General features: G+C 40.5%; 2 protein-coding genes across 5 annotated transcripts in view; both read right to left on the bottom strand.

Annotated features, from left to right (window-relative positions):
- Nucleotides 1-8,352: 8,352 nt before the first annotated feature.
- Nucleotides 8,353-19,566, bottom strand: LOC134813448 (bridge-like lipid transfer protein family member 1). Of its 2 annotated transcripts, none has more exons than XM_063821241.1 (13): nt 17,967-19,566; nt 17,595-17,849; nt 17,141-17,258; nt 16,919-17,023; nt 16,505-16,773; nt 15,591-16,313; nt 15,179-15,335; nt 14,885-15,067; nt 14,471-14,684; nt 13,837-13,913; nt 12,287-12,422; nt 10,151-10,329; nt 8,353-9,805 (listed from the first exon to the last, which is right to left on the bottom strand). In XM_063821241.1, the coding sequence occupies exons 1-13, from the start codon at nt 18,461-18,463 to the stop codon at nt 9,539-9,541; spliced, it is 3,180 nt and encodes a 1,059-aa protein (XP_063677311.1). In that variant the 5' UTR covers nt 18,464-19,566; the 3' UTR covers nt 8,353-9,538. The 2 variants fall into 2 exon arrangements, with proteins under 2 accessions (XP_063677311.1, XP_063677312.1); XM_063821242.1 differs by having other exon boundaries at nt 8,354-9,805; nt 16,919-17,017; nt 17,967-18,463.
- The window catches only part of LOC134813445 (bridge-like lipid transfer protein family member 1), a 58,659-nt gene continuing 57,566 nt past the window's right edge, over nt 18,523-19,615 (bottom strand). For all 3 annotated transcript variants that reach the window (XM_063821223.1, XM_063821224.1, XM_063821225.1), the window contains one exon: nt 18,523-19,566. In XM_063821223.1, the coding sequence (XP_063677293.1) occupies nt 18,523-19,566 (1,044 nt within the window). The remainder of the gene's footprint in view (nt 19,567-19,615) is intronic.

Here is a 19,615-nt window from a genome sequence, read left to right as displayed (position 1 = left end):
AACTCCCCACCGACCAAGAATTAAAACAAAGGCCATTAGAAAAGCCATGGATCATACCCTAGGTGAGAGCGCCTTTGGTTTATTTCTAGGACATACTCTACGATCAAGTTGAGCACAGTGGTTTCTGGGCATGTTCTTTTTGATATTATTCCAATGTCCTTTAACCGAGCTTAATTAAATGTCCCTTAACCGTGCCCTAACAGTAACTGTGCCTTAAAAGTGGCTTTATAATCGTACTTTACGTATCCGTGCGTTTATAAGCAACCCCTGTATGATGTCCGCGCTTAATCTTCTTATAAGCTTTCAGGTGTCCCTTGAGCTAAAATGGGTCCACCGACAGATAGCTAGAATACCGGATTGCCCCATCTGGTAATGTCTGTCAATTAAATTAAAACCGGTTGAGCAGCGAGGACGACTCGTTTTCAAAAGAATTTCACCACGACAGTCTGTCCAAGAGGAGTTGTCACACCCCTAGAATGTCATATCAATATCATGAAACAAATAAAGTCTCCAAACCGTTAAGTGGAATAAATCGGATACGCTCACGTATAAAATGATAATAAGGGTTGTCAACATTCCGTCAGTCACTTGGGCTAGCTTTGTCATACGTTGTATGACCCGCCGCGCACGAAGTGCGCGGCTCCCCCTGTAGCGTCGAAGACGCTACAGTGAAGCGACCGTGGGGGTCACCACGGTGGGGGTCACCACGGTGGGGGTCACCACGTGATACGAGGCTAGCTCAAACGTTCCATTTTATTTTTAATTTTGGGATGAAATAGCTAAAGCCAGAAAATAAACAACTTTTGATTTTAGACTAGTCTCAGGGATCGTTCACATACGTAATCAAGGTTTTGGCCATTATAAACTCCTCAAGTCAACCTCTCCTGTAGTTGCATAATAATGATTTTATTAATTTGTAATTGCTTACAATGCAATTTGGCTCTGATTACCCAGTTGAGATATAATTTGTTTTTAGAATATGTCCAGGTAATTAGAAGTAGAACCCTAATTTTCTTTAGGAAGCAACACAGAGTGGACTGGGTGCGAATTGTTGATGTTGTGGTGATAAATTACCATTTGCATTTTTCTTTTTTAATGACAGCTGAATTTTTTGGTAAATCAGGTTCAACAGTAAATTCAGCACCTCCAGCTTATTTGGACCTCTACCGATAGTTTAAATTCGACATCTAGCGTCATACTCATATAGCGTCATCTAGCGTCATCTAGCTTGAGATGTCGCCTGATGACATGATGATAGATGACGCTAGATGACGCTAAATAGCGCTAATTAGCGACATTGCCGCCAATTGCGCGGCACCTTTCCAATGTCGCCATCTTGATCTAAGGCTATATAGCGCTAGATAGCGTGAACTGTCGCGAACCGACATGTAGCGCTAAATACTAGATAGCGTTATCTAGCGCTAGATGTCGCCGCGTCAGATGTCGTCAGATGTCGACATCTAGTACTAGATAGCGCTAGATAGCGCTAGATGTCGCGGCGACATATAGCGCTACCTATTTAGCGTTGGATGACGCCCACAAAAAGGCCACAAATTCTATGCAAATAGCGTTATATGACGCTAGATAGCGTCATCTACTTCTAGCGTCATGTAACGCTAGTTGGCGACATTGGAAAGGTGACGCTAGATGCCGAATTTCAATTTTCAAGGTCCCAATATATCATCTCCTCAGAAGAATGAAATGAAGTACAGCCCCAAGTGGATAATGGTTTTCGTTAAGATAGAGCTAATCATACTGCTCCTTTTGATGATCAACCTGACCCAGTCGTTTTTAACAGGTGAAGGGTTTTGTAAAGATTATGGTAGATCACATCAGTCCCAATGTAGACGGACCAAACTTTGAGTAATTTAATTCATGAACGGCCTCAATTATGAGCAGAGAAGGGAAAATGGCTTAAGTATAATTATAAAGGGCCCAAGGGCTGTCAACAATCTTATCATAGCAATACCCCAAGAATTGTCTTAAAATGCAAATTACCACTACCAGTACATCAGCGGTAGGATGGGATCGAAATTAAGTGTGAGAAGTATGAAAAATTGTTACCCGGGACCGGGATGAACTGAGCTTTTTAAATTTGGTGAATGCCGTGGCCGGTTAGTTAGTTTAAATTCTGTCTGGGCTGAAATTTTCGTCGCCCACAATTCATCGTCCTGAAATTTATTTAAGTTAAATTCAATATAATGACCACATCAGAATCTGAATACACATGCCCGGAATACAATACAAAGTGTCTAGATGGACTACAATGTGTTGACACAGAATTAATCTGTGATGGACATGAACAGTGCAATGACGGATCAGACGAATCGCCGGAATTTTGTAAAGGTTTGTACACATTTCTCGTAACTCTGAGTAAATTCTTAATAAGTAAGCTGTATTTTGAATTGTGCAAGTTCCGACGGAAAGATATATTTGAAATCGATTTAACAGATTACAGAAGTAACTGTAAAGTTTAAATGTATCGATTTATTTTGTATAATGACCACTTCAGCATACACATGTCCGGAAGGCAGTACAAAGTGTCTCGATGGACTACAGTGTGTTAACAATCGGGGACTCTGTACTAAATATAGACATGAACACTGCAATGACGGATCAGACGAATCACCGGAATTTTGTAAAGGTTTGTACATATTTCTCGTAACTCTGAGTATATTCTTATCAATTAAGCTGTATTTTGGGTCGTGCAAGTTCCAATGGAAAGATATATTCGATTTAACAGAAGCTAGAAGTAAGGTTTAAATTAATTGAGATATGTTGTATAATATGTACATAAAATGACCATATCAGAATACACATGCCCGCGGCGGTTTGTAAAGTGTCCGGGTGGACTACAATGTGTTCCTTGGTTAGTGGCACTCTGTGATGGACGTGAAGACTGTAAAGACGGATCGGATGAATCAGTGGATGTGTGTGAAGGTTTGCAACTTCTGCTAATTAACCTGACATGATTTTATACATATAGTTATAGTTCCTGAAAATTTTTTATTGAGACAAGTCCTTAAGCTTAATCATTTCTCCATCTGTAATCAAGTCGTAAATTTCACTGAGAAAATGGGACCTAAAATTAATCATGTTTTTCAGGAACATGTGCTATTAAAGAATATCATGGTTTCCTTAAGTACGTCTGCGGTTACGAAGGTTTCAGAACCTTCTACAAGTGTCACAATTCTAAAGAAATCTACAGAGATGATAGTTTTATGTTGACAGGAGAGATCTGTTCTAAGGATCCGCACTTTTATCAGGCATGCGATCAAGCGCTATTTGGAAAAATAACCAATAATGAGTATTTGTGCGAGAATTATTTGTGTAAATATAATAGTTTCCTTATCACAAGACGTATTCTTGAGAATAGGAATGGTATTTGTGATGGTAATGTGCACTGCCCCGTTTCTAAACTTGATGAAGCAGAATGTCCGAATGATTTGGTGGAAGTACCTAGTGGGGAGTTGATACGTAAACATACGATTTGCGATGACGAATGTATAGCACGAAGGGGTAACATGGCTGGTGATGGTAAATATTACTGCGAAGATGAAGCCTTATGTAATGGATATGAATATGGCATGTATTGCAAAGATGAATTTGGCGACAAATCTAGACATTTGTTTCCACAATACATATGCGATGGAGAGAAAGATTGTCCAAACGGAGAGGACGAAGCAAATTGTCAGGTCACAATTGACACTATAGAAACTTGTAAACATAAAGTTACTTCAGAAACTGTACCGGTACATAATTTCACCAAATGTTTCCCACTAGCTGGATTTCACTGGGTTTCACTGACCCCCGATAGTACAGGCATGTATTGTGAGAAATTTGTCGAGAGTCATTCAAACTGTACCGACCCATCAAGAGTTGGTATCATTTGCAAAGTAGCTGGATATTTGTCTACAGTTTCTAAGTACATGATTTGCCTTAAAACGAACGAAAAAATTTGTGATGATGGCATAGATAAAGTGTGTTATCCAATATCAAAAGCCTGCACTCTGCATAAGCACTTCTTGTGCGATGGTGAACCAGACTGTGATGGAAATGTAGATGAAAAGCAACTGATATGCAGATCCCAAACTGAGGGAACATGTAAAAGAAGAGTCGGGAACCGAGGTGAATTAACTCTGCCACTGTCTTGGTTGGAAGATGGGGTCGAAGATTGTGTGGACGGAAGTGATGAGATGCCAATATGGCCAACGTGTGGAATCGGCAGGACCAAAAGATTTGTCAAGAATAAAAACATTTTCGTCTGCCTTAATGATTATGAAAAACCGGGTTACGTGGAGTTAAGAGATCTGTGTGACGGAATTGAAACTTGTGGCAACGAAAACCAAATTTGCATTCAATCCCGAAGTTCTACCGAAAAGTCCGTATATCTCTTAACTACGGACAAAGGCCTTACCAAACGGATGTCTTATTGCAAAAAAGGTCTAAAGAGCATCGAACTACAAAAAAGCGTTTGCACAAGTAAACTCTTCATATTCCCAGAACATACCTTTTTCGGGGTCGACAAAAAAACTACTTTGCATCTTCCAAGCAGCAAACAGGTTTGTGACAACTTGTTTGGGGAGCAGTATGTATATACAAGCTGTACCAACAAATGTGCCAACTCGCCATGTCCTCTCAGGAACATACCAAGGTATGAATATTGCCCGGACCAATTTCCTAACAGAGTCGGTACCATAGCAAACAACGAATACCTTGTTTTTGTCACCAGATCATACCAAGATATATACACCAACAGATACTTTATTTGTGACGATAAAATCAGGTGTTTAGATTACTCGAAAGTTTGCGACCTGGTAAAAGACTGTGAAGACGGATCTGATGAGAACTCTTGCACAAACCATTATAAATGCTCTGCAGACCATTACATTCCGAAAACAAAAGTATGTGACGGGGTCTTTGATTGTTTCAACTTATCAGACGAATGCAACGCTGAGTGTTCAAAAGAAATCCTAGAAAACAACCTTCTTAAAGTGATGTCCTGGGTTATCGGAATATTCGCAGTCTTAGCAAATCTAGTCATTATAGTGAAAAACGTTGGAACTTTGAGACGATGTGAGACCTCAGTTGCACTGATAAACAAATCCCTCATTATTCTCATATCTTCTGGAGACTTCTTGATTGGCTGCTATCTTATCGTGATATCTGTTTATGATACAATTATCTTCAAGAAAGGTTACTGTGTCCATCAGATTGATTGGATCACAAGTGTTAAATGTTCAGCAATAGGCATCGTCAGCACAATTGGATCTCAAATTTCTTTATTTTCCATGACGGTGCTGAGTCTCATCAGAATTCATGGGATATGGAACCCAATGAGGATTCCAGGAGAGGTCAACGTTAAAAAAGGTTTTCAAATAGCAGCAGGAATTTGTTCAATCGCAATTGCTTCAGCAGCGATTGCTGTGACTCCACTGATCGGAAAATTTGAAGACTTTTTCGTAAATGCGCTAAAGTTTCCAGAGGAATTACATTTGTTCATTGGAACACCTAACAAACAGCAAATGTTCAATACCTTGGAAGGTTATTATGGAAGAATGAAAGCAACAACCTTGAGCTGGGACTTGATAAACAAGATGACACGGCAAATGTTTTCTCATGATCTTAACTACGAAGACCACACAGTGAAAGAAAAAAAAGTTGATTTCTATGGAAACGATGGAGTTTGCCTCTTCAAATACTTTGTCAAAAACGATGACCCTCAAAGAATGTTCGTCTGGGCACTTATTCTCCTCAATTTTGTATGCTTCATCATAATTACAATGTCTTATACCCTCATCGGGTTTATCTCAATCAAATCATCAAGACAACTTACTGGAGGTCAGAACGATCGCCAAGTCGAAAAGAGGAATTCGAAAATGAACAAAAGAATATCTCTTATCATAGCATCTGACTTTGCTTGTTGGTTGCCTTTCATTTCTATCTGCATTCTTCACTCCATAGAGGTGGTGGACGCCACCCCATGGTACGGTTACTTTTCAATGATAGTTCTTCCCATTAACTCCATCATCAACCCCCTCCTGTTTGATGATGCCTTGACAAGTTTCTTCCTGACTGCATTACGAAGAACACATAACAGACTTAAAAATTCAGCTGTAACAGTAAAAGCAGTAGCTCGATTCAGGAGAAGGATTCAAGAAGAAACTACAGAACTAGGGGAAGGCAAAGTACAATCAAAGAAGTTGACCAAAGAGCCAAGAAAGCAACAAAGAATTCATGATACTGTTCTGCGAGCTGTAACACAGAATAAAAATCTACAGCCGAAAACAACCGAACAACATAAGGAACCAATCGAACTTGTAGAAGTGAGAGTCCAATCAAAGGCATTGGCGAGAGAACCAGCAAAAGAGCAATTAGAGGAACAAATAAAAGATGATACATTCACTCGAATAGAAGTACATCAGGACACAACTGAACTTGAAGAAGTTAAAGTGCAAGCAAAGGATCTAGCCAAAGTACCAGGAAATCTTGCAATTGATAAAGAATTTGAAGCAACTGAGCAAATGAAAGCGGAAGAACATAGAATCGATGATGGAACCAAAAATGTTTTACTTGAGCAGAAGAGAGTGAAAATGGATGAGCTACAACAAAAGATGGCAAATGGAACTGACACGCTTGAGCAGATGAACGTACAAGAGGACGAACTAGATGTTGGAAGAGATAATGAGGGAATTGAACAAAAGAAAATTAAAGCCGAAGAGCTACAACAGAGTGGCGATGACAAAACGGAGGGACTCAAGGAGGAGAACTTGGAAATGGAAGAAAAGGGAGATCGTGCTAGAGTCAAAGGAGATAATGCTGCCATTAACGTTGCTGAGAGAATTTCAACTATGGAGAAGCGAGAAAATGAAAGAGCGATGTCTGATGGAGATTCTCATGCTTAAACATATTAAGGAAATATGGAAGCTCTATACAAATTGCAAAGAAGGAGAGCACAGATGAAATCAAACTGATAAATAAAAGATGAGCAATGCAGAGGAAGCTTTAATCATGCACAATATAAAAGAGCCGATATAGCAAGAATCAAGATACATAACCATAAACACTAAAACTGTTTGATCTTGATATAGAATAGATACGGCACGATATGAAATGTGTTGTTTTCCTGAGGTTTTACTTCATCATTAAGATATAATTGTTGGACCACAATTATATCTCATATTCTCACGTATAAATTGTATATAATGTATATTGTATATCTATAATATTCTCCTTTAATTTCACATAAATAAATAAAGTCTCATATCTAATATAATATCTATAATTTTGTTAATAGGTGTCTACAACTAGATTTTTATATATCATTTTATGCTCCAAGACGGGTCCAATGGTTGGATAGAAGTGACCGTTTTGTGGATAAGAATGAAATGAGATGAATAAAGAAATCATAGCAGGATTTTTATAATAATAATATGTAGTTATGATTATGTAAGATATGATTAAATAACACTAAGAGATGATTAAATATCACTGACAAGTGACTTTTTTGCAATATTATTATGTTATGAGCCCTATTCTCTGAACCCGGTTTGGTATCTTCATTTTGGTTTGGAAACATTCGCTTGTAACGGAGTTGTTTGGCGAATGTCAGATTTGAAATTTCTCACAGCTGATTTGGTACTATCCGCTATTTTATATCGATATATCTTTGTAAAAATTGTGAAATGTAAACCTTGTAATACTTGTGGAACACAGAAATCAATCATTGTTAATTAACAGTAACGAACAAAAACCCACTTTAGATAAATCATTCGATTTATTTAAAATTTCCCTGTCCCTGTCCCTGTCCCAGGTCCCTGTCCCTGTCCCTGTCCCTGTCCCTGTCCCTGTCCCAGTCCCTGTCCCTGTCCCTGTCCCTGTCCCTGTCCCTGTCCCTGTCCCTGTCCCTGTCCCTGTCCCTGTCCCTGTCCCTATCCCTGATTGATTACGTAATCAACGACCAACCCCCTCCCCCCCCCCATAATCAACCGTAAGCATTTGGGACCCCCCCTCGGCTGATTACGTAATATGTGAACGACCCCATACTGCCGTAAAATACAGTGGACACTTCTGTTCTCGATATTACTATATTATCATCAAGAAAGTAGCTGTTTACAAATCTAAAACATATACCTCGCCAGCCCTTGGCTTATTCATAATTAAAATCATTATGATTTAGTAAAATAAGTTATATTAATCCTCAGAAAATGTTTGGTCACTCCATGGTTGAATTTGACCCCTTTCCATGGCTCTAGCATGAAGTAGTATCAAGACAGAGGACTTTTACCACGGCCAGCACATTTTAAAATTTTGTAACTGAATGAGAGAGTAACCGAATTAAAAATCGCTGTTTACAATAACGGAATTAGTTAAATTGAAAAACTACAAGTACCATATTTATAAATTCGAAGTCCGTCAACATAAAAGAAAACAAAACATTTATTTGGCTGCACAGAATCAAAATTAGGCACCAAATATCATACATTTAGTTTGTGTCGTCCTTTCTTATACTTAAATTTTAAAGTTTGACAGTCAGTTTACAGTCTAACACATCGTATCTATACAGTAAAACCACGATTACAGCGGGCTTTGGGGGAGAGAAAATAATTAATAGCTTGATTTATCAACTATCATCTGATCCTCGTTACAGAGCAACTGTAGAGATAAGAGAGGGAGAGAGCATTTCTGATCAATCTTTCCAATAAGATTCAGAATAATCATAATTTGGAGAAAGGGGAACAGACGCGGGCGCAATAAATAGAAACAAGGGTTTTACTGTATCATAACAGATCTGAGCAAACTGTGACTATTATAGAATCCTCTCATCACTTGAATAGTATAAGTAATGATAGAAAAATGGGAACATTTTCGTGAATATTAGAAAATTAACATATTAACTTATAGTTTACAAAGCTGTTCTCAACTACAGACAAAACCATGAGTAACAACAAAAGCTAGTTCTTCCTACGATTACTAATAAGCAAGAGTTAGTAAATTATGAAATTAGTAACTACCAACTGTATATAACAATTTTCAAAAACAAATGACAATCAAACCCATTTTAACTATACTTTGTTCAACAATAATTCGAAAATATTCTAAGATTAAAAATCAAAAGTAAATTCTGTTCCAATTCACATTCACAAGCAGAGACCAAGTCTGAATCAAACATCGAACTAATAGCACATAAAGTTGTAAAAATAATTTAACAAAAAAGTATTGTTTAATAACAATCATCGACCAGTCAATTCCTAAATGCAACGTATAACGATAACAGGTAACAATAACGTTCAAACTTGTGTGAAGGACAAATTTTAACCTTCTTTTTCGACCCCAGGTAGCTTCTTATAAGATGTTAATTAACTGTGCCTAATTTTTACACTAAGCACTGTTAACATAACTAATCAAGCAACTTAGTTAATGTAATGCTAGAAACGTTTTGTTTAGGATCTTAGTATCTTTCATGTACAGGAGATTGGGATTCAGATTTAACCGCTAAAGAACCAGTAAACTGCAGTGACAACTAACCAAGTCACTATCATGATTTCTTCAAACTTTTAAGTTCGGCCACTATTTCAGCCTGCTGAAACACAAGAGTCTTAACCAAACCGCTGATAAAATAGTCTAAAGGGTCCATGGGGCCTCGCTGTATCCACTTGGGGATAGTGACTGTAGGGTTCTTGAAACCTAGTTTGTTGAGGACCCAGTCCACGTTTACCTCTACTTTGCCGCCCCCTTGCAGTCGGAGAGGGGGTTTCAGTTCCCACTCGTCGCATACAAACTCTCGGGCGTATTTCTGAGTCTCCTGAGAGTGAAATGGTTAGTTTGAACATTGGGAGTTAAGCACCGGTTTTTGTAATTAAATATTATAATATACTGTGTTATTAACGCCTTATTCAACGCGAACACAGGGACAAGTCTGTAGACTTAACTGTGTTCTCTGCCGTTATCTGTTGCGAATTCTCCACAAACTAAGGGTTCATATTTTTTTCCACCCAGTTTCTGAGTTTCTCTTGAAATTTGGAATATTATTCGTGACTTATTCATGAAACGTAATAGGTAGTACCGAATTTAAGCTTGGATCTGGGTTGGATAAGTTGAAAAATAATCTAATAAAATCTAACGATTAAACTGAAAGCAAATGTGTAACCTCAGTAGATTCTGCAGTTTCACTCGACCCGGAGGAGGCTACATTCGTTTGGGAGGGCTTCTTCTCGAAAGCGAAGATAGGGTTTGCGTCCATGTATATTTCCATTTTCTTGGTGTAACGTTGCGCTAAGTCGTGAAGGAAGAAGTAGTTTCCCGCGTTTGTTGCTAGTCCTATGCTCCCTGTACGATCACAATGATTAATTAAGCGGGAATATACGACAAATATTAGTGCTATACCGTGCACCAAATTGGAATATTTCACAAAATAGTAAATTAAAAGACAATTTCTAGGCAGTTTAACCACCGAAATGTAATCTGAGTGAAATGTTTCACATTTTTTTTTTATTAAATACTTTTCAAATTTTACAGAGTACAGCAATAGATGAATATAAAATAGAATCGTTCAAAATATCGCCCCCATCTGTAAAATATGATGGGCACCCAAACACGGTAAACACATAGTGAACTATGTCCGCAGTAACTTGGACCCATTACATCGAATTAATCTAAATCCAAAAATTTATGAAAAACTATTTAATAACAAACAAATCCATGGTGAATAACTGTGGATATAGTCAAAATTGGAATTTCAATACGTCAAATTCCAGATACATTAGATACAGGTCTGAAATGGTCATTAATGTGTGAGAAGGTGTGCGGGTGAAGTGTGATATGATGTTGAAAGTATAGGAAGGTAGATAAAAAATTAATAAAACAAAAATAATAATAATATGGGGAGCAAAGAGACTAGGCTAGACTGTTGTTTCACTATCCAATAAACATTTCCATAGATGCTTAGTGACCTAAGCTTTGAAAAGACTAGTAGACACAATCTGTCTTACCTGTAAAGGGAGTCCATTCCACAGTATATGGGTTCTGTAGAAAAATGATTTTGCCAGTGGGCTATTTGAGGTACATGTGGTGTGTGAATTCTGACTTAACTTAGGTAAAATTGATGACACAATAGACAGACTGTCGAGGTGGCAACGTCTTAGTCGAGAAGTGCCCTGATATAAAGAGAGATAGTGAGGCAGCGATACAGGAATTAAATTGTTAAGAACTTTGTGGAAAAAAATAAGATCATTCAAGTCAAACTTTTGAGACAAAGGGAGAATGTCGACAAGCTTGCACTTTTTGACATATTGCTCAGGTGGATAACTGCGGCCCTCTTCAGACAGAATCCATTTAATAGCTCTCTTTTGGAGACTTTCTAATTTATCACTAAGTGATTTATTACAAGGGCGCCAGATTATGGAACAATTTTCGAATTGGCTACGAACCAGGGAGAGGTAAAGCGCCCGGCGACGTTTCTGATCAATGACAATATGGCCATCTCTTCTGACCATACCAAGTTGTTGGCAGGCCTTAGTATAAATTCTGTCGCACTGACTATTCCAACTTAGCTTAGGAGTAACATCAACTCCAAGATCTTTTTCTAACTCTACATACACAAGAGGAGAGCCATCAAGATTATATGCGAATGGAGGAGATAAAGATGGTTTTCCTGAAACAATAAGCACTTTACATTTTGCTGGATGGAATCGCATTTTGTTTCTTAGTGCCCAGTCAGAGAGATAGTCTATATCCATTTGTAAATTAGTATTATCAGAAGATGAATGTATTTTACGCCAGATTTTTGTATCATCGGCATACAAAACTATATCAGTATTATCCGAAAGGCCAAGAGGAATATCATTGATAAACAATACAAAAAGTAAGGGACCAAGAATAGAGCCCTGGGGGACACCAGAATTAACTGAGAGGGTAGATGACATCTCATTACCAATAACCACTCTTTGGTAACGGCCTTGAAGGTAATTGGTAAGAAATTTGAGAAGTGTACCATCAATGTTATATAAGGTCTTTAGCTTATGAAGAAGGATATCATGATTTACAGAATCAAATGCCTTAGCAAAATCAAAATACACAACATGATTGATAATGTTTTCGTTAAGAGACAATGCCAGGCTATCACAAAAGTCAACCATATTGGTTGTGCATGACTTGTGCTCTAGAAAACCATGCTGCCTGGGATCAAGAAGGGTACTTGTCAAAGAAAGCAGTTTACGTTTAAAAATGTGAAATATGTTAACAACGCAAATACAACGTCAAAGTTTGATTTATGTTGAAACAGTACCTCTAAAGTGTGATCTGAGTCTACAGTTGACTATGGGTACAGGTAAGTGGTGCATGCTCCGGTTGGAAGTGGGACTTCCCGTCTCGGCACCATCCCAGTTGTGATCCGTCGTCAGATTCAGCTTCATTTCCGGTAACTGAAACAACAGCCTGGTTAATAACACCTCCTAATTAATTTATTTGGACGGTTATCAATAAGGTTTTTCCCCAAAAAAACATGCATTACGTAGGTACGTAATCAGATTTTTCCTCTCGTGGTTTAAATCTAATAACGGTCACATGACACAAGGCAACCAATCAGCATGTTATAAATTAATGATTTCACTCAGTATTGCAATCTGATCTGTCCTAACAGAGCCTAATAGTAATAACTTAATTTGATTATGTTTGAATTACTAAAGGAGAAATGTTCGTCAGGACTAAGGTCACGAGTAGGTCGCTATGCAGGCTTATTACTTAGTATCAAAAGCAAAATTAAGCTTTTGATTTCCGATTGCGGATAATTTGTCACGCGTGTGAATACTGAATGGCGATTGTGAAGGACACGTAGCATTATAAAAAGACCGCCACATCGTCTTGAAGTTCATTTCTTTCTCAAGATCTCCGAATTAAGTTTAAGTAGTTTGAATTTGAGATGAGTTGGCAGACAACTTCTTTGCTGTTTCTGGGTATGCTCCAGCTAGCAACAGGTGACTGCGGAGCGAGCACCGCCTGCTGGGACGACGACCTGAGGCTGGCAAAGTTAGAGTCTCTAGTCTCTCACCTCCAGAGAGAAGTAGCGGACCTAACAGCTGCCAAGGTACAGACAGAAGCAGAGCTGAAGATCACACAGGACATAGCCAAGTCAGCACTGGGTGATTGCAGCAGTGCCTGGAATCTGAAGAGAACCCAGATAGTGTTCCCCAACCTGGAGAAACTGGCACTTCATCAGACTACTCCTACCTACGTGGAGACCATGCCTACCCCTCTTCCCAACAACACTAGAGCCGTGATAGTCCAGGTGTTCTGTAACTTCTGGAATAGTGGCGGACACGCCTACCTGAACGTGGACATTCAGCAGGAGGGGAACGAGGAGGGCGGGGTGGCAAGCGTGGAGAACACCCATTTTAGTGTCTACGCTAACACCTTCTACTATGAGGTGATGGTACCCTGGGATGGTACTCTTCCTGACAGACTCAAGTTCGTTGTGACGAATAGTTATCAGACAGGGGGAACGGACAATTGGTACCGACTTAGGGTGGTCGGTTATATAACAGCTTAGTGCTGTTATGTCGGTACTGCTAATTTCTGAGAAGACATTTAGACTTATTGATTATTGGGAATATAGCTTACGATAATGTTGTGCATGATCGTATTTTAAAGAGTATGCGGTACCAAATTTTATTGTTTTCTACTTTATCAATAAGTTGTATCACTTGAATAATGTGTCTTTTCGTATGTATATCTATGTCAAAAGTTTCGTAAAATTTAAAACCTTCAAAACGATCCAAAAAGTCAAAACATTATCAACGACGACAACCCAAAATACTCCAACATATGTCCTAAACTAACCTGAAATATTGTAGAAAACTCCACACTACCTCCTCCAAATATCGTGGCTCTTGTCTTTCGCTCTTTATCTGGATTTCCTGAAGTAGATTGGTGAAAATAACTGAAAACCGGGGTCTCTAACTGGTTTTCTTCAGAGTCCCTACCTAGTAGTGGAGTCCTACTGGTATCAACTCTTACCGTGAGCAAAGTCGTGAGTACAGGCGTACTGTAGCCACTTCTTACCGTGAGCAAAGTCGTGAGTACAGACTACAGGCGTACTGTAGCCACTTCTTACCTTGAGCAAATTCGTGAGTACAGGCGTACTGTAGCCACTTCTTACCGTGAGCAAAGTCGTGAGTACAGGCGTACTGTAGCCACTTCTTACAGTGAGCAAAGTCGTGAGTACAGGCGTACTATAGCCACTTCTTACCGTGAGCAAAGTCGTGAGTACAGGCGTACTGTAGCCACTTCTTACTGTGAGCAAAGTCGTAAGTACAGGCGTACTGTAGCCACTTCTTACCGTGAGCAAAGTCGTGAGTACAGGCGTACTGTAGCCACTTCTTACCGTGAGCAAAGTCGTGAGTACAGGCGTACTGTAGCCACTTCTTACCGTGAGCAAAGTCGTGAGTACAGGCGTACTGTAGCCACTTCTTACCGTGAGCAAAGTCGTGAGTACAGGCGTACTGCAGCCACTTCTTGATGTCATCCGTCCTTTCCGGAGGTGACAGCTTCGTGCTTCTCACACACTTCTCCACAAGTCCAATGTTGTTTTCCGGAGCTTTAAGTTTGAGAGAAGAGAACTCGTCAGGTTCAAAGTTACCCATCACAATGACTGCTTGTTGTTTGGTTACACGACTGGTATGTGTGCCCTGAAAAAGTTAAACGTGGTAATTGTGGATACATCTTCAAAAGAGAGGTATCAATTTATTTAAAAAATTGTCATCAGCATTTAAAATTATAATTAAAACTGGGAATAGGAATTGTTGAGACCATAACCTTGGTGTTTACAGTATTTAGGTCTGTGCGGCACGTACACATTGTAAATAGGACGGCAGTGACAGCGACTTACCTTTATGAGTTGCTCGACCTGGGTATCGTATCTCATTCCAATCTTGTTGAGGTTAATCAGCGCCCACGTGTCATCCCTAAACTTCTCACCCTGAAACAGTGCCACAGAGAACTGCTCTCCTTTGATCTTCAGAGAACCTCCTAGCTTCAACGGCTTCAGGAACTGTCCGTTCTCCAACAAAACCTAGGGTTTATGATCAACTGATAGACATTTTTACCATTTGATCGGGGTTTGTAAAACGTTTCCTAACAAAATGAACGGAACTAGTTATCTACCAAAGCAGATGTTGTTTACCTTGATGCTTTCGAAGGTGGAGTGAGGGTCCACAGCCCAGAACCAGTGATGCGCCAGAACTTGGGCCTCTAACTCGTACTGTTTCAGAGGTATGGCCTGCTGTTCCTTCTCCTCCGGCTCCAGGTTCAACAGTTTCAGATATGTTCGCTGAGAGTACCTGAGACACGTGAATAGTACCAATAAAAGTAATCACCAGAGACTAGATAATCATTAGTGTTTGACAATTGTTCAATACCAATCGCCTCATAGAGGTAATGACTACCTTTCGGAACAATATCAAATGACAGATGTTTTTGAAAGTGCACCAGTACAACATGTTTTAATCAACATTATGCGTCAGTTTATTCGATATCGTTGTTCCTACCTAGTATCTACGTGTATATTGTCGGGAGAGTCAATATATTTAACTAACTTTTTCTGGTGCAATATAAACTCGTCCAGATGAGCCTTTATCTGAAGAAGGTTAGGAGCAGTATTACAATTCATCATGTTCTGGATGAGGTCCCAGCTGATGGAACCTCCCACACTTAGCTGAAGGTCTCCCTCCTTCTCCTTCCAATGGTCCGTCAACTCCGTACAGAAGCCTGTTATCCTCAACATGTGGATACAGTTACTCAGGTACTCTAGTTTGTTCTCATAGCACTCAAAGTAAACTTTGAGAGAGTGGGTGGGTGCTACATCTGGAGAGATACAGTGCTCGAATATCCCGGCCAGGTTCTCCAGTTTCACCTGTCCAGTTATCAGACCAGCTGTTGATTCCAGCAGCACTTTGCCGAACAGAATGTCCACTTTGCGGCGCTCGTTGTGCCGCTCTTTGAGGCAGAGTGTTGTGCTGTTCATGGAGTTGGACATGGAGATGTTGATGCGACCTAGCGTGTGTCCCAGGTTGGTGGTGAGGGTTATTTCGCGCGAGTTTATGGCTAGTGTCAGGTTTGTTTCTGCTATTTCTGTCTCGTTGGTGTCTGAGGATTTGGTGGTTACAGTTGAAGCAGGGCCAGTGACAGGAGGTTTGACGGTGGGTCCGGGTGACAGTGGCTTGGAGAGTTCTTCTTTGATGTCCCGCAGTGGTTCTTTGTCACGACGTGGTAAGGTGTAGAATGCCTCTGAGCTGGGCTTCTCGTACGTCGAATAAAACCTGGAGTGATGCTGGGTTAGGCTTAGGATGTTAGATTTTCAGGAGCTGCTTTTCATAATTTAATCTAGTGTAATCCGGTTGACGAACGAGGATTGAATTATGCTAACCCCTTCTTCTAAAGTAAGAAAATAATTCTTATTCATCTCAGAAAACTTGGCAACAAGTAAATATACAAATTGTAATCCTGTGACCTGTCACTCCTGGTGAGGGGTGTAGCCTGAGAAGTAGGAGAGAGAGGAGGACTGGCTGGATCCGGGGAGACACCCTCTCCAACCGGTCTAGACAACAACAACAACCTCTTTATGAACTGTCCACTCAGCCACGCGTTGTGGAATGACTCAACTTCGTCCATCCGCTTGATGTCGTATGTCAGGGCTATCTTACCGATGTCGAGCATGGAGCTCACGTGCGCTATTAGCTTCTTTGGATTGTGTCCCGGGATAGCTGTGCCTTCTGAGTTCTGTGAAATAAAGTGTTACGATCTGAGATTAACAAGGACTGATTAAGAAAGTAAATATTTCAAATGCGATAAAACACGCAACATGTTCCAACAGTCCAATTGTGGACAACCCATGGGTCTTATAGGGAAATGCGATGGGACTAACCGTGAGTTCTTTAGGAGTTGTAATCCGTGTCACAGCAATATTCCCACCTCCTATAGTGACACTGAGCGCGTTTCTCACTTCAGCTCGGCTCGGCAGACTCTGAGACTACATTTGTATGATAAGGAATGGAATGTTACAAACTGCAACTTCAAACAATTCTCGAGATACAAATTTCAAATAAAAATATTAAGAGGCTACTGAATAGTGTTATAAGATCCTGACCTGTTGATAACTGGACATAGCACTGAGAGGGTGATAGAGGCTGAGTTTACACTGTTCCAGACACCAGGTCAGGTTCCAGCAGCTCGTAGTTCCATCCCTCACTATAGGCACCTCCTTCCTTCAAGATAACACAATTACCCGCCTGACTACGTATAGAGAACAATGATCTGCCATTAGAATAGCCAGATATCTGGCTGTTCTAATACTTTAGTCTTTCAATGTATCACTGAACTGAACATGCGTGTAAACAGAGTTTTAAATACTGTACAGACATGGGTTAAAAACAACGGCCTTAAACTAAATGTAGGCAAAACTAAATAAACTGTTCCAACAGCCAACCTGCCAACTACCGCGCCGTTGGTGTAAACAGCCTCAAAGCCTCAATAACCAGTTGGTGTAAACAGCCTCAATAACCAGTTGGTGTAAACAGCCTCAATAACCAGTGATAACTAACCTGCCAGTAGCAGCAGAGAGAAGGGTCTGAGAGGGAGTTCCCTTGGTGGAGAGAAGGAAGCAGCTCCGGGGCACCACTAGAGAGCACTCATGTCTCGAGTAGGGCTGACAGCTCAGTTTTATAGTACTGGGCTCATTCATGACCATTATGATGATGTCTATTGGGAAGGTGTCAGTAGGACCCTGCTTGTAGGAGGAGGAATGCTCTGAGCTAGGTGTCGGGGACGCTTTAGCTTCTTCTATCGCTGCCTTCGACCTGAGTTGTGGAGGTTGGGTATCCAGGAAGATTTAAAGCAGCAATTATAATTAAAAGTCTTGGCATATTTAAGATGGGAGAGTTTTGAGCTATTCACTCAAGTTTATGTAATTTTACCTTTTAGGATCCTTAAAGATTTCCTCGATTTCATTAGGAATGAAGGTCTGTAGAGCGCCCGCTGCTGAGCTCGGAGATCCAAAGCTTTTATCTTTGGAGAGCAGCTGGTCGAGGTACTCCAAGAGACAAGGTCTGATGATCTGGTCCTGCTTTAAAGACAGTATCCGTACAGTCGAGTAAAGTGAGCCTGTCTTGATAGCCTTGCTCCCACTCTCGTCGCTGCTGGATGTGCCTGTATCAGCAGATACTCTGGAAGTGGCGGAGGTGCCAACCCCGCCAGTCGAGTTGGGATAAGCACTACTTTTCTCCGTGAGCTTGGTGGACGAGTAGTGGAGTTCACATTTAGTTTCAGGGATCAGGAACTCTGTATTATCCGTGACAAAGTCTTGTGATTCGTTAAATCTCTGAAATCTTCCTTTTTTGGAGAAACTGTCCTCTGATTTTGACGTGGGGTACAGCGTTATCTTACCGTTCCCCAGTCGAAGGTCTAAGTCCATTTCAAACTCGAGAAGGGGTGGTTCTAGAGATTGAGATGCCAGAGTTGAGCTGACACTACTTATGCTCTCTTCCTCCCGAGAACAGATCTTGAAGTTCTAGTTGAAAACATGCTCACCTCATCAGGTTTTTTCTCTTTGACCACAGTATCACTGATTGGGGGCTTTTTCCGTTTTCCACCGCTCGTAGTTCGCTCAAGCTTATTATCCTTCTTGTCTGCATGTAAAGCAGTTCTCTTCCAGATCTTAACAGCTTGCTCCTCATCAAACTGCCCCTTCTCAGCGGACTCAACACCCAGGTTCTTAACCAACTCTGTCTCATCAATAAGCTCGATACTGCCGTCCTTAGGGTCGTCAGTCCCAACTATAGAGGTCAGGGTCTTGTACAGACCCACTAACTTGGTGATGATGTTGGTGCTGAGATGGATGTTGACACCCTTGATATCACTGTTCACTCCAACTGTCATCTTCCCAGACTGCTCCCCTTCTAACCCAGTCTCCTTGTTGGTCACGGTGGGTGAGGTGGTCAGGGTGGTGTAGTCGTAGTTACCCGAATCTACAGCTATGGAGTTCATTTCCTTCTCACTACTCCGTGGTACAGCGTTTTCCATCCATTTCTTCTCGTCGAACTCATCAATGAACCTGATAACAAAGTCGTTGAACAGTCCCTTGTTATTGTGGATTGTTCCGAATGCCATCTTCATTTCGGCTGTTTTAATGGATATGGAGAGAGCACCGTCACTGGCAGAATACTTGACGAGGTCAGTCTGAGAGGCTGACAGTAATTCGTCGCCTGGTGACGTCACGTTGCTTCTCTGGATTGGCAGACACACGGCTAGATTCTTCACTGTCATCTTCAGCTGAGTGTTGGTTGGCAAAACTGGGGGACCTTCAGGGAGATTGAACCGGTTTTTGAAGGTTTCAGTAGCGGTAACCGTTTCAACGTTGAGCTTTTGTCTGTCATCGTTAAATATAGCGTAAGCAGTCTTGAAGTTGAGGTAAAACAGCAGCGCTTTGTCGAAGGCACCGGGCTGCATGAACAGTTGAGGGTTGGAAATGGTTGCGTGGAAAGACTCACTCGAACTCAGCTTATTCTCGAACAAGCCCTGAAAGAATTCAGGTCATAATATCAAGAAACCGTGTTTATAACTAAAC

The sequence above is a fragment of the Bolinopsis microptera genome, chromosome 3 (assembly GCF_026151205.1).
Source record: "Bolinopsis microptera isolate Bmic1 chromosome 3, MBARI_Bmic_1.0, whole genome shotgun sequence".
In the NCBI taxonomy this organism is placed as follows: Eukaryota; Metazoa; Ctenophora; class Tentaculata; order Lobata; family Bolinopsidae; genus Bolinopsis; species Bolinopsis microptera.
The sequence above is the reverse complement of the archived record's forward strand: the minus strand, read 5'-3'. Positions and strand labels throughout refer to the sequence as shown.

Excerpts from the sequence above, each read along its gene's own strand:
- LOC134813448 (XM_063821241.1), bottom strand. The coding sequence starts at position 18,463 with ATGGACTTAGACCTTCGACTGGGGAACGGTAAGATAACGCTGTACCCC. Across the intron at positions 17,850-17,966 it reads ATCTTTAAGGATCCTAAAAG|GTCGAAGGCAGCGATAGAAG; the intron begins GTAAAATTACAT and ends TCCACAACTCAG. Across the intron at positions 15,068-15,178 it reads CCACCTTCGAAAGCATCAAG|GTTTTGTTGGAGAACGGACA; the intron begins GTAAACAACATC and ends CATAAACCCTAG.